At 35.8% G+C, this 14552-nt stretch overlaps 1 protein-coding gene across 3 annotated transcripts in view; it reads right to left on the minus strand.

Moving 5' to 3' along the window:
* Positions 1 to 305: 305 nt before the first annotated feature.
* Positions 306 to 14552, minus strand: part of ebf1b (EBF transcription factor 1b) — a 136603-nt gene continuing 122356 nt past the window's right edge. The window contains exons 13-17 of one of the 3 annotated variants that reach the window (XM_058758318.1): positions 12340 to 12502; positions 11991 to 12170; positions 6284 to 6478; positions 4735 to 4803; positions 306 to 3757 (exon numbers count right to left, since the gene is read on the minus strand). In XM_058758318.1, the coding sequence (XP_058614301.1) occupies positions 4736 to 4803; positions 6284 to 6478; positions 11991 to 12170; positions 12340 to 12502 (606 nt within the window). In that variant the 3' untranslated portion in view covers positions 306 to 3757; position 4735. Of the gene's footprint in view, positions 3758 to 4734; positions 4804 to 6283; positions 6479 to 11990; positions 12171 to 12339; positions 12518 to 14552 lie in introns of all 3 variants that reach the window. The other 2 variants (XM_058758317.1, XM_058758319.1) reach the window with 2 other exon arrangements.

Consider the following 14552-nt stretch of genomic DNA (forward strand, 5'->3'; position numbering starts at 1 on the left):
ATTACTAATAAGGTGCACTTAATTTCTGATGTGAATATAAATTGATGTGAATATAACTCTTATTGCAGATGACAGGCTTGTGCGTGATCATGTGAACCCCTGCACTATAACGTCGCGTCATTTCTTTATACATATATAAATCATTGCTTTATTGCAATGTCGTAAATGCTACACATTTTAATTTCCCACAACAACTACAATTTAAACAGCCCCATCCTATATGCTTAGATTTATTCCTCACATTTGAAAATCAATTAATTTTTTTTTATTTAAATTAACAACAAAAAAACACAAAGAATGAAGAATCACAGACAAGAGGAAACTTTAATTAAATATTGTGAAAGTCAAAAAGTTATTTTACAGTTCAAAGGTAATTTAAAAAATGATCATCTTTACAGTAGTTTCTCTTTATATTTTTCACCAGTAATAACTGCCCACTGAAAGTCCAGTCTACAACAAGTATGTAATCAACAGGAAAAATAGTAGCAGATGACTTGTCAATTTGGATGCGTGACATTTTAATCAATAAATCATGTAGCCATCAAATGATAACTTTGCAATTGATGTCCATTTAAATAATGGGAAAAGCCACGATTCAGAAAGAAATGAGCCACATATACCGACTTAGATGTTCAAGAAACACAGAAAGTTTTGTGATGTGATGCACTGGAACAAAAAAAGGATGAAACTCATTAAGACATGACAGTGGAGAGGAGTGTCATGGAATGAAATGAATGCGCGAATAACTGTATAGACTCTTGTGCTGTTACTCCATAGTTTAACTTGTTCATTTATATTTTTATCTAACCAAACTATCAAAATAATTTTTTAAAAAATAAATAAATAATGTAAAAAAGAGAAATCTGCATTAAGACATTTGATTGTTGGTACACTTCCACAAAAAAAAAAAAAAAAAAAACAAGGATTGTGGAATTATTCACAAGGGAAATAAAGGGGAAAAAAAAAAAAAGTGTATTATTTTCCCTTTAAAAAAGCTAATTCCGGAGAGAAAATATTCAAAAACAGGGAGATATTACTGTATATTTGCTGAGCATGAAAACAATAACTATCCTTTTCTCTGCAAGGTCCAGAGAAGCAAAATTAAAAGATTATATTGTTTACATGTTGAATATACTCTCAAACTTCATTGCATTAAAATACAAACTATTTAACAAATCTTGCCATCTGAAACAAAATCAATGTAACAAAATGGTATAACATTTTCATAGAGAAAAAAAATAATAATAATCCAATCGCTCTGTGCGAACGGCCAAAAAAAAAAAAAGTTGTTCTTCGACATACAAAAATTACTATACAAATAAAATTCCAAAATCACATTTATGGACACAACTTGGCAGATGACAAAATAAAAACAGATCATCGCCATAATGAGTGAAAACACGCAAACATGAAGACAGTTTGGAGCATGTACAATTTCAAGCGATACATACATACAATATTCATATGGATATCCTACATATATCCCTTCGTGATCATCAAAATCTCAGAACTAAAGTCAATGAGATCTGCTAAGCATGTCGTAAACATTATATCAGTGACACTAGGTTGTCTAGGTTAAAGCTGCCTTATGACTCCATTCTGATGTATAAATATATTTAAAACAATGACTTTGGCAAAATAAAAGAGAATTATAAAATCAAACATATTTATCAGTCTGTACAAAGCATACACGCCAGAATCCAATGTAATGGCTTCATCTAGATCTCGGATCATTCGTGAGAAGGGTACAGAGATTTCACAGTGCTGACTATGCCGTAACATCCAAACCCTTCATCTCCTGAACATACACTCAGACTGATCTACATCGGTAGTTCTCAACTGGTGGGACGGGGCCTAAAAATGGCCAACAGGTCTAAACAGTTGCGGGAAGAACATTGGTAAATCAAAATCATATAATGTGCATAGTGATTTGAATGCATTTCAGTGTTGATTTTAAAAACATTTTCATTACTTTTGCATGATAATTTCAGGGCTGTGTTGGGCAAACTCAAAGGTAAAACCAGTTGAGAACCACTGAACTACAAAAGAAAAGCAAAACAGCTCCAATACTTAATTGTCTTCCTCCTCGACCTTTCAGTCGGTTCAGTCTGAACATTATCTACTGGAGGAAGTCCATTGCAAACTAAAGTATAAAAAAAAGTTATCACAGTTTTTTTCAACAACACAAACAAATTAAAAGAAAAAAAGGTCATTAAAATGGCATGAAACACTAATAATTTGCGTTTTTGTTTTTGACACTGCAGATCCTCCATAGAGAGTAGTTATGAAAAGAAGGCAGCAATCGCTTTTTGGGATTTTTGACGGCCTTGTCTCTGTAAGTGTTACTATGGGTAAGTGTTTGGTCTATACATTTAGGCATTACATAATGATACAACTGGCTTGAGATGAGCATGAAATGTCAAATGTTGCCTTCAAGTCATGGCAGATTTATCAAAGCAATATCTTGATCTCCAGTGAGAAACTTTAGTTTCTTTTACTTAAGTCTTTCTGAGTTAGTGCTCTGCCAATTCAAATCATTGAGGAAACAAACTGATCTTAATAACTTTGAAAATGGACTGTTAATATGCAGTTTGTGTGCTATGGATCAAGAATAGCAATAAAGCTAAACCAAAAACACTACTTTATGCGACAAAACTATCAATCTTTGAAGGAATAACTATAAAAACTACATAAAACATCAGGTACACACTTTACATGCATCCTTTGGTCATCATTTATGTCCTCAAGTTGTTCCAAACATGCATGAATTTTGTTCTCCTGTTGAACACAAAAGATATTTTAATAACCAAACAGGTTTGGAACAACTTGAGAGTGAGTAAATGATGACTTTTCATTTTTTGGGAAAACTATCCCTTTAGTTTTGTTGCAGTGGTGCTAAAAAGCTTACCGTTAAGTTTAAAAAGAGAGAAATATGAAATTGCCAAACATGCCCATTTTTCCCAACCAAAGTCTCTTGAAAAGTTTTTCGAATCTAAACTTCCCAGAAGGACTTGAAGGCAGCATAATATCAACAAATGGAATATGAATGTGAAAATCAAGACAGTGACAAAAAGAGTTTCTCAGCTCTGAATCGGTTTTTAACCATGGTAAAAAAAAAAAAGGCATAAATTAATTTTTTAATATGAGTTTACATTGCTGGCATTTTGTAGACTGATTGACTTCAAATTCAAATGCAATTTCACAAATTCAGTGGGACATTACTGCGCAAAAATCACTTGCAATCCTTCATCTAAAATCATAAATAGAAACCACTGCAATATTGTGTCAGGTATCATTTCATAAAAGGGTGGTACACACAGAAACACACAAATATGATGGCAAATCAATAACTACGTTTTTAAAATAAATATACCTCTCATGTTATAGTGTAGACGGGGCGGGTGAGCATCATTTGTGCTGTCGCCCCTTATCTTAAAAAGTGTCTAGAAGGTGAGTACAAATTTCAACATCAAAACAGGGAGGTACAACAGTTCAGTTCGATATTTTTCTCGTATCGTTCTTCCTCTATATCTTTTTGTTTCAAAGCAGATTGTGTTTAAAAAGGGCCTGAGTTTGTAGTTTTTCATCCTTCAGAACAGGGCCACGAGGTCAGTCCAGCGCCGGAGTATTCTGCACACGCTCAGTGAGACCAGTGGCATGAAAGAGCATGTTTCATCTTTCCGTCTGCACACACACACACACACACACACACACACACACGCACCCTACATTGGAGGAACGATCATTCCAGGGATAACTGTGAAGAGAGAAAGACACAGAGTGTTAGTTCACTTTACTCCATTAAACATGCCATCATTGAAACAGACCTGGCTGCACATTAAAATGAAGTGTGAGAGAATGAAACTAACGTCTAAGAGTTTGAGTTGTACAGCAAAGCAAGCACCAGATTGGACACCGTTTTATATTTTTTGCAGTTCTTTAAACTCAGAAATCAGAAAACTCAGAAAACTGTTGCCCCTTCAGAGGGATAAATCCTAATCTCTTTCAGCGTCAATGCAAAACTGCCAAAAATGAGAGACTTGAAGCACTTGATTAATCATCTAATTGTTTGCAAACCATTTCTGGGCTTGTAAGGTCATGCTTGCCCTGGTGTACACCACTAAAAATGATGAATTCAAGGAAATCTGAGAAAGTCTATCACATCATTCATGCCAGAAACTTCACTCTCTTTAGTTAGGCTGACATGAACTTTTTTTTTTTTTTACACACAAGGAAAATGCTTAGCACTGCAGATCTGACTCAACATGAGTTTAGCAACTGCTGACAAACAAGAAAAGAAGAGAGGTGAACTGTTTTGGATTCTCTAGGAACCGCTGGAGGTGAAACACAACCTTGAAAGCATGCAAACACACACTCACACATAAAACTGACACACTGTAACATAATTTTCATTGTAACATGTTCTGCAGGTATATAGCATGATGTACTGAAATGGAAAACTAGAGTGTGATATACGGGAAACATGGGATATTTAAAGGTGAAGTGTGTAAGTTTAAATGGAATTGCAAAAATAATGACTGTTTTCGGACAGGTTTCTCAAATTCTCAGAATTTCCTATAGCATGGGATTATAAGTATTTTAACATCAGACTACGCACTTCACCTTAAAAAATAAGCATACTTGTGCTAGAGCACTGTTATTTGTTGGTAAATGGATGATCAGATATAGAAACAGTGGGATGGATGTGGGAGGAGTAACGGATGAGTAACATACTTCAGGAGAAGGCCAGGCCCTGGAGCGCGCTGGCTGTGGAGTACTTGTTAGAGTCGACAAAAGACTGATCTGAGGGCAGTGGAGAGAAGAAGAAGGGAAAGGGAAAGAAGAGAGAGAGATGCTAATATCAGATCGAATGATGGGTGAGTATATGGTCAAAAGGAAGATTAGATATTCATGCCTCTAGTTTACTATGTCACAGATCCTCACTGGACTTTAGTGGTGTCACATACATTACCATTTAGATGTTTGGGGTCAGTAGGATTTTATTATTATTATTATTATTATTATTCATCAAGGATGCATTAAATTGAATAAAAGTGACATTAAAGACTTGTATGCTGTCACAAAAAAAAAAAAAAAAAAAAAAATACTACTTAAAAAGCTGTTCTTTTGAACTTTCTATTCATCAAAAAAACTCCATAAATATTAAGCAGAACAACCGTTTGCAACTGATAATATTAAGAAATGTTTATTGAGCAGCAAATACAATGTTTTCTGAAGGATCATGTGACACTGAAGACTGGAGAAATTATGCTGAAAATTCAGATTTGCCATCGCAGAGATACAATTTTTTTTTAAAACATATTCAAATATAAAAGTGTTCTTTTAAATTGTAATAATATTTCACAATTTTACTGTATTTTTATCAGATAAATGCAGTCTTAGTGAGCATTAGAGACAAAAAAAGAAAAAAGAAAAAAAAAACATTAAAATATACCAATCCCAAAATGTTTGAATAGTAGTGTATTCACCAAAAAAAATAAAACCTTTATGCTTAAATAACATGTAACCAGTTTTGTCGGCTAGTGGATTTTCCAGCTAAGGACTTTCTATTATAATCAGTATTGTACTTCAGTATCACCGAAACAACATTACTGTCATATTTCCCTAGTGAAAAATAAATATACTAAAATGCATTTGAAACACATTTATTTCATGCTAAGTATACTACAAATACATTAACATGTTTATGAACTTAATAAAAATACCCTTCAATTACTTAAAAATGGATCAACTCATTTTGTACTTAATGCACTTTAATTGTGCCGAAGTTGTGCTGAAGTCCAACTAAAGATATAATGAACTGAAGCACATTTGATTATGCTAAAGTGGAACTATTGCAAGTTCAGGAACACTTTAAATATCTTGCATTTAAAGACCAATATTATTCAAAGATAATACAATCCTCCTCAATAGTGACATTAAAACGCATTTTAGGCTTAATGTTAAGAATTCTACATTGTGCACAAGTAGTACTCCAAATAAGTTTAATTAAAATGTTAATATCAGTAAGTCTCAAGCGATGTGTCAGTAAATATGTTAATAGATTTGAACTATTTTAAATAATTGTAAATTATTTAAATAAATGATAGATTTTCCTTCTGAGAAGTCAACCCTCTGGAAGTAATTTGCACACTTTTATACAGTGTTGTCAGTGAACATCCGTTTTATTGCTGCAGTGATTTCAGTTCAAGTTTGATGATATCATTACTGTCATAAAAATCCCACCCCAGCAGAATTTGAGTGTGAAGGACTTGTGCGTTACCTTGGAGACCGTTCCCATTGGTGCTAGTGCATGTAGGTGGAGGTGAGGACTGGGGCCGAACGACAGGAGCGAACGCGCTCTTCTGTTTCACAGCTGAAACCATGTTTGCCGGAGAGAAGGAGAAGATTCCAGAGGAGCTGCTGCAGTTTGAGGGCAGGCTGGTGGAGGAGGCCATGGTGGGGCTGGAGGGAACGACTGCAGGAATGCAGAGAGCGGGGTTGAGAAACATATTTTGGATTCAGCAGAAAGACAAGCAAGGAAGAGATAAATTAGGAAACAAAAAGTCTTGTGGGAAAAAGATTAGTTGCAATTAATCTCAATCACAGAAGAATACATTTGAACAATTGCCCTAGTTAAAAAAGTAATATACTGTATTTAAAATACATTTATTTCATACTAAGTATAGTTCAAATCTATTAACATATTTACTAACATATTGCTCGAGACTTATTGATGTAAAAAGTATAATTCAATTTTTATTTGGAGTACTCAGTGGTGTAGTCTAGTTTTTTGTAGTGAGCATACTGTGATTTCTCCCTCCCTCACCCGTCCCAGAGCGACACCCCATAAGCACCATCACACTCACTAATGTGTACAGCATGCATCTACATGTAACTGACAGCATTCTGAAAGACTGCTTATGTGATATCAACATGTCAATTTATTATAAGCAACACAAGACTTTAACAGCCAATGACATTTACAGCTGGGGAGACTGGACTGATTTTCTACTGTTTAGTGTTAATCATCTAACTCAGCCAGTTAAGAGCTACATTTCTCCTGAATATGGTCCCTGGAGCACAGGTTTTATCAGCTGGCAATTTTCAATGCACATTTAAGAGTGCCTGTTTTTAAATTCCCTAGCCTGACCTTCAGTCCACAAGGCTGGCCAGGAGTTCTCATCTCTCTCATCATCTGAAACAAGGAGATATAAACATTGTATTTGGTTTAACTGCTGTACACAGACACAGACACACACACACACATACACAGTATCTGTTATCGCTCCCTTCTCCCGCATTCATTGATCCACTACACTAACGTCACTGAAGTTATTAGCTAGTTATGTTGGTCCGAGAATGTCAACAGACTGTTATACTATTTAAACTTATTATTATTCTTCTGAGACCAAGAATTTTCAACTGTACTGTATTAATGCTACAAGCACCAAACTCGGCAGAGACCTTGGACCTGATCTGTAGTTTGTTGCTATATCTTTTTTAACTGATGAGACTTACAGTTTTCATATAAATAATTATCAAAAATCAAAGATTTCAAATAGACTTGCACTGGCTGAGTGTAAATGCCCTCTCTAGAGGACAATTTCAGTACAGAGGGAGCCACAGTATAAGAAATATTTCAACTCCCCTCATTTACTTTAATTTTCAAAAAGATACATTTACAAATAAATGCATACTTTCCTTTATGCTGCGAAGTAAAGCTAACATATTTGATTGTGACCAGGTCAGGTAATGACTGTGTGAAAGACGCTGGGGACAGTTGACTGATCTGTCACTGCTCCCAGGGCCATGTTGTTGTACTAACACGTTCTCACTCCCAACTCATCACATATTGAAGATTGGTCAAGACCACCTGGTGTCGCTTTTTGACACTCAAGGTACCCCTTTAGTGTCATTTTTCAACTTGCAGGGTCCTCTGTTGTTTTCAGTTGTTTGTCTCAATTTAATGGTTTGCATGCATTTGTAAAAAATAGAAATAATTTTATATAAATTCATACTTTTATTGGAGCACCTAACCCCATCCCTACCCTAAACCTACTCACTTCTGAACAATATTAAACACGTAACAGGCGAATATAAGTGCAATATAAGACTGCACACAGGAAGAGCATTACGGCGCACGGAGATGGCGATCACGTCTATTCCTCGGAAGACTTGGAATATTAATACTTTTTGAATAAATTATTACAGTAGTTGTATCTGCCTGTTATATCTTGTGTTTTATTGACAATTGGTAGGTTTAGGCACAGGGATTGGGTTACGTGCTCATAAATGTGTAAATAATGTAATATAAATTAAACTGTTGTGACTGTTTACATTGAAAAATCACACCCCAACATATATGCAATAATAGCAATATTATTACCCAATATATAATTTAATCATGACGACAAAATTCCCAGTACCTTTCGCGTCGGCATATTGACGCCAAGGGTTTCTTCTTTAAAGCACTGGAGGGCCTTGCAAGTCAAAGGGGTACCTTGAACGTCAAAAAGTGACGCCCAGTGGTCCTGACCAAGCTTCAATATGTGACGAGTTGGGAGTGAGAACGTGTTGAGTAAAGAGCTGTGAGTGATTTTCTCTGATTTAATTTCTTGGATTAACATTAAGGACACCGACAGCAGCTAGTAAATTAGGTGCGATCACTTTAGAAACAATACATCCAACACATCCGATTTCTCTCTCAACTATTACGTTCACTTAAGTTTATGTTTACGGCTCTCTGTGTACTCATTTGAGTTTTTCCACGTCCTGTGTTTGAATGCTTTAAACTCTTTTGAATGTTTAAATGGGTATAAAAACACGTGTAAATGATAAGCTTTCATGGCAACGCACAGCAGTGGCGCAATTTTAGCATGGCCTCGGCGGCCAGTCAGTTGAAATCGAAAGAGTTGCACAATAGCACTGATCATCGACAGAAACACAAAGTCAGTGCTTTGATCACAACACAGATGGGGTGAATTTATGAATTAACGTGTGAAAGTTGTTGTTACGTGGTCTCCGTGATTTTGCGAAGTAAGACACGTTCCTGGATCAACATTATTCTCCAAAAATATAGACTTAACCCAATCCCTACCCATAATTTATTCATAAAATCAGTGTGAAATGATAGCTGATTAACAAGGGTGTAGAGGGACCTAACCCTGATCATAAGCCAAACAGATATTTCCTGAAAAGTTATCCCTCAATTCTGATTGGTTGATTGGAATGTTGTTCCAGGAACATGTTGTACTTGGTGAAATCGCGCTCACCGTTGTGACGTATCGTCGCGCTTTTTTAAGTGGGAATACGGAAGTCCTTGACCTTTCCTAGTGGGTATACGGCATATACCTGCGTATCACGTAGACTACACCACTGGGCGTACTACTTGTGCACAATGCACATTTCTTAATATTAAGCCTAAAATGTGTTTAAATGACACTATTGATGAGGATTGTTTGCTTTTTGAATAATATCGGTCTTTAAAAGCAAGATATTTAAAGTGTACCTGAAGCATACTTGCAATAGTTCCACTAGCACAATCAAATATACTTCAGTATATCTTTAGTTGGACTTCAGCACTACTTCCACACAATTCAAATGCATTAAGTAAAAAATTAGTTGTTCCAATTTAGCACAATTTAAGCATACCAGCTTAGTACACCTAAAGTACAAATGCAAGGGATTTTTAAGTACATAAATAGGTAAATGTATTTGTAGTATACTTAGCATGAAATAAACATATTTCAAATATATTTTAGTGTATTTATTTTTCACTAGGGTGTTTATTTCTTAAACACAAATTGTGATGCTAAAAATGCTCGTATACCAATTAAAATACAGGCGACAACTATTTAGCTGTGTTTGAAACTCAGCTGTATTGGTTTTTATTTTTAATAATGTCGTCAAATTAGTTCAGCTGAAACCTTATAACAAAGGCAGAATCCATTTATCAAGTCTTAACTAATCAATTAGTGAAAACTGGAAGCTTAACAGGGGTCTCTGCGATTGATTGGAAGTGTCTGATGGAGTCAGTGAGCCTTTTATAATACTTGTTAACATTGCTGGATGTTAGCAGTGAAACTGAAGTGTTGCCCCTTCAATTACTTTATTGATTTAATTAACAGTGTTTAATACACAGGCCAAAAAGGAATTTAAATTTGATAGAGTCAATAAAACCCTGTTTTTGGAAAGAAGGCCAGAGTCATCAGAGGATAGAGTGGGCAGGGTTGCATTGCAGAATTCCTGATTGCTTTCTTTTCCTTTGCACGGGATGTTTGTGTCAAAGTTTTGCGTGCTGCTCATCTCGCCTTTTTAAGATTTAATGTCAGATTGCCCCCCCGGACACACACCCTCACTGCTCAAGTCATAATTAACCAAACAAACACATCACTCTTGGAATATTCCAAATTCTTTTGTCTCTGGCTCACTTTCGCATGTCTGGTTAATTGGAAAGAGCAAGCAATTAAGTATTAGCTCAATAAATAACAGCTGGAGTGAGGAGCACTGTCAGGCGAACAGAAGAGAGAGAGGAGACAACTTTTTAAGAGCTGTTGAATATAGACTGCAGAGCATTGTGGGAATTCTCAGTTGGGAATTCTATCAGACCTAAAGGCCCATACTGTCAGACTTCCTGCAATGATTGTGCATCAAAGACAGAAGTTTGTTTGGAAACAAGGGCTTGTTGAAGCATGTGAATTAAACACTTCAACTGTCAAATTTCACCCCATAAAACAATAGTACCTAAATACTGTATTTTAAATGCCTTTTGAATGGATTTTATTGCTCATTTACACGTGCATGTATTTAAACATTGCACACAAAAGGATGTCACAGTAGGTCTGATGCCTTGACATCACATTTTGTGACATGTCTTCAAGTGAAAGCCAGATTTAAAAGCTACAGCAGAGGAAAGATTTTATTCAAGTTAAAAATATCAATCTGTTCCTGACATAAAGCAATCATATGGCTTCAGATAACTTGGAAATATAATACATGGACCATGCAGACTACAAAAAAAAAAAAAAATGAATGTAGGATTTACTTTGAAAGATTTTTTACTAAATATTTAAATAATAATAACTAAATAATATATCATAATATATGAAAATTTGAAGTGGAAAGACTAAAGTAGTATTTTCTTGTAAAACGTACTCCAATTAATAATAACAACATTATTTCCAATTATTTATAACTTCAAAATGATTAAATTTAATTTATTTAATTTATTTTTTTGTTACTTTTAAAATGAATTTTTATCATTTCACTTTCATTGGAAAAGAGCAGCTTGGACATTCTGTTATACATCTACCTTTGAGTTTTATGAAAGAAAGGAAGAATATATGTGACTCTGGAGCACAAACCAGTCATAAGTCGCTGGGGTATATTTGTAGAAATAGCCAACAATACATTGTATGGGTCAAAATTATCGATTTTTCTTTTATGCCAAAAATCATTAGTATATTAAGTAAAGATCATGTTCCATGAAGATATTTTACATTTACATTTATGCATTTAGCAGACGCTTTTATCCAAAGCAACTTACATTGCATTCAAATTACAGTTCTTACATTTTATCAGCTCTTGCTTTCCCTGGGAATCGATCCCATGATCTTGGCGTTGCTAGCGCCATGCTCTACTATTTGAGCTACAGGAAAGCTATAAAAAGAAATTTTGTAAATTTTCTACCATAAATATATCAAAATTAAATTTCTGATTAGTAATATGCATTGCTAAGAACTTCATTTGGACAACTTTAAAGGCGACTTTCTCAATATATAGGGTTTTTTTTCACCCTCACATTCCAGATTTTCAAATAGTTGTATCTCAGCCAAATATTGTCCTATCCTAACAAACCATACATTGATGGAAAGCTTATTTACTATAGCTTTCGGGGTGATATATGAATCTCAATTTCAAAAAATTGACCCTTATGACTGGGTTTGTGGTCCAGTGTCACATATAGAACATCACATCTCAATACTCACTTGCGTAGGGCGAGTTGGCGGCAGAGCCGTTCAGGAAGCTCGGGGAGCCGGTCAGGTTGGTCATGCCGCTGTTGCCGTAGCCGTTCATGCTGGTGGATACCGTACTGTAACTGCTCTGCTGAGGGGTAGAACTGGGCACATATCCGTGTGGTGATACGCTACTCGTGTTACGACTGAAACCTGCAGCCAGACACAGAGAAAACTTCAACTTAGCCTCACATCAAAGTAGCGTGGCAGTATTCAGCTTTGATAACCTTCATCCTACACATCAAGTTTTCTTTAGAGCACGCTTGAGCAAGAGTGTGTGTATGTCTGTGAAGAGGGAAAAAGCAAGAGAATAACATCTCACCCTGGTTTCCACCCTGTGACGACTCTGAGACGTTAACGGCGAGCTGTCCAGTGAAGGAGTTCACTCCCATCATGCTTGCATGGACGGAGCTGTTGGTGAGGCCGGTGAGCTGGTTGTGGTTTCGTGGCACATTGTACAGAGCTTCAGCAATGTCTGCTGCTCGCTTAAGAATGATTTCCTAAGGAAAAATGAACCATCATCTCTCACAATTGAACACTTTCAACTTTTATGTCCCTGGACTGATTTTGGCAACACTTTATTTTGATGGTCGCTTTTAGACATTCTGTTTACTTTAAGCAACTTGGCAATTAAATGTCCACTAGTAGTCATTAGAGTAGACTGTCTGCTTAATATCTGCTAACACTTTATTTTGATGTCCCCCAACACACATTCTACTGGCTATAAGTAATTTTGCAAGTACATGTCAACTTCTACTAACCCTAATCTAACATTCAAATACTCTACTAATACTCTAATGAGAGTTATAGTTGACATGTATTTGCAAAGTTACTTATAGTCAACTGAATTTCTAGGGAGACCATCAAAAAAAAAGCAAACAAAACAACAACAACATGAACAATAAAACAATAAAATAATGAACAATAATTTAAAAAAGGACAAAATTGAGTTTTGTTGTCTTAAATTAATTTAAATTAGTGCTGTTAAATGATTAATCACGATTAATCGCATCCAAAATAAACGTTTTTTTGTCGACATAGCATATGTGTGTGTGCTGTGTGTATTTATTATGTATATTTAAATACACACCTATGCATGTATATAATTAAAAACATATGTTACATTATATGTATGTATGTATATATACAGGTGCTGGTCATATAATTAGAATATCATCAAAAAGTTGATTTATTTCACTAATTCCATTCAAAAAGTGAAACTTGTATATTATATTCATTCATTACACACAGACTGATATATTTCAAATGTTTATTTCTTTTAATTTTGATGATTAGAGCTTACAGCTCATGAAAGTCAAAAATCAGTATCTCAAAATATTAGAATATTTACATTTGAGTTTGAATAAATGGCCATCCATACAGTATAAATTCTGGGTATCTCTTGTTCTTTGAAACCACAATAGTGGGGAAGACTGCTGACTTGGCAATGATCCAGAAGACGGACATTGACACCCTTCACAAAGAGGGTAAGTCACAGAAGGTCATTACTGAAAGGTGTGGCTGTTTACAGAGTGCTGTATCAAAGCATATTAAATGCAAAGTTGACTGGAAGGAAGAATTTGGGTAGGAAAAGGTGCACAAGCAACAGGGATGACAGCAAGCTTGAGAATACAGTCAAGCAAAGCTGATTCAAACACTTGGGAGAGCTTCACAAGGAGAGAACTGAAGCTGGAGTCAGTGCATCAAGAGTCACCACGCTCAGACGTCTTCAGGAAAAGGGCTACCAAGCCACTTCTGAACCAGAGACAACATCAGAAGCATCTTATCTGCGCTGTGGAGAAAAAGAACTGGACTTTTGCTCAGTGGTCCAAAGTCCTCTTTTCAGATGAAAGTAAATTTTACATTTCATTTGGAAATCAAGGTCCCAGAGTCTGAAGGAAGAGTGGAGAGGCACAGAATCCATGTTGCTTGAAGTCCAGTGTGAAGTTTCCACAGTCAGTGATGATTTGGGCTGCCATGTCATCTGCTGTGTTTTCTGAAGTCCACAGTTAACGCAGCCATCTACCAGGAAATTTTAGAGCACTTCCTGCTTCCTTCTGCTGACAAGCTTTATGGAGATGCTGATTTCATTTTCCAGCAGGACTTGGCACCTGCCCACACTGCCAAAGGTACCAAAAGCTGGTTCAATGACCATAGTGTTACTGTGCTTGATTGGCCAGCAAACTCGCCTGACCTGAACCCCATAGAGAATCTATGGGGTATTGTCAAGAGGAAGATGAGAGACACCAGACCCAACAATGCAGATGAGCTGAAGGCCACTATCAGAGCAACCTGGGCTCTCATAACACCTGAGCAGTGCCACAGACTGATCGACTCCATGCCACGCCGCATTGCTGCAGTAATTCAGGCAAAAGGAGCCCCAACTAAGTATTGAGTGCTGTACATGCTCATACTTTTCATTTTCATACTTTTCAGTTGGCCAAGATTTCTAAAAATCCTTTCTTTGTATTGGTCTTAAGTAATATTCTAATATTTTGAGATACTGATTTTTGACTTTCATGAGCTGTAAGCTCT

The sequence above is a fragment of the Onychostoma macrolepis genome, chromosome 21 (genome assembly GCF_012432095.1).
Source record: "Onychostoma macrolepis isolate SWU-2019 chromosome 21, ASM1243209v1, whole genome shotgun sequence".
NCBI lineage: Eukaryota > Metazoa > Chordata > Actinopteri > Cypriniformes > Cyprinidae > Onychostoma > Onychostoma macrolepis.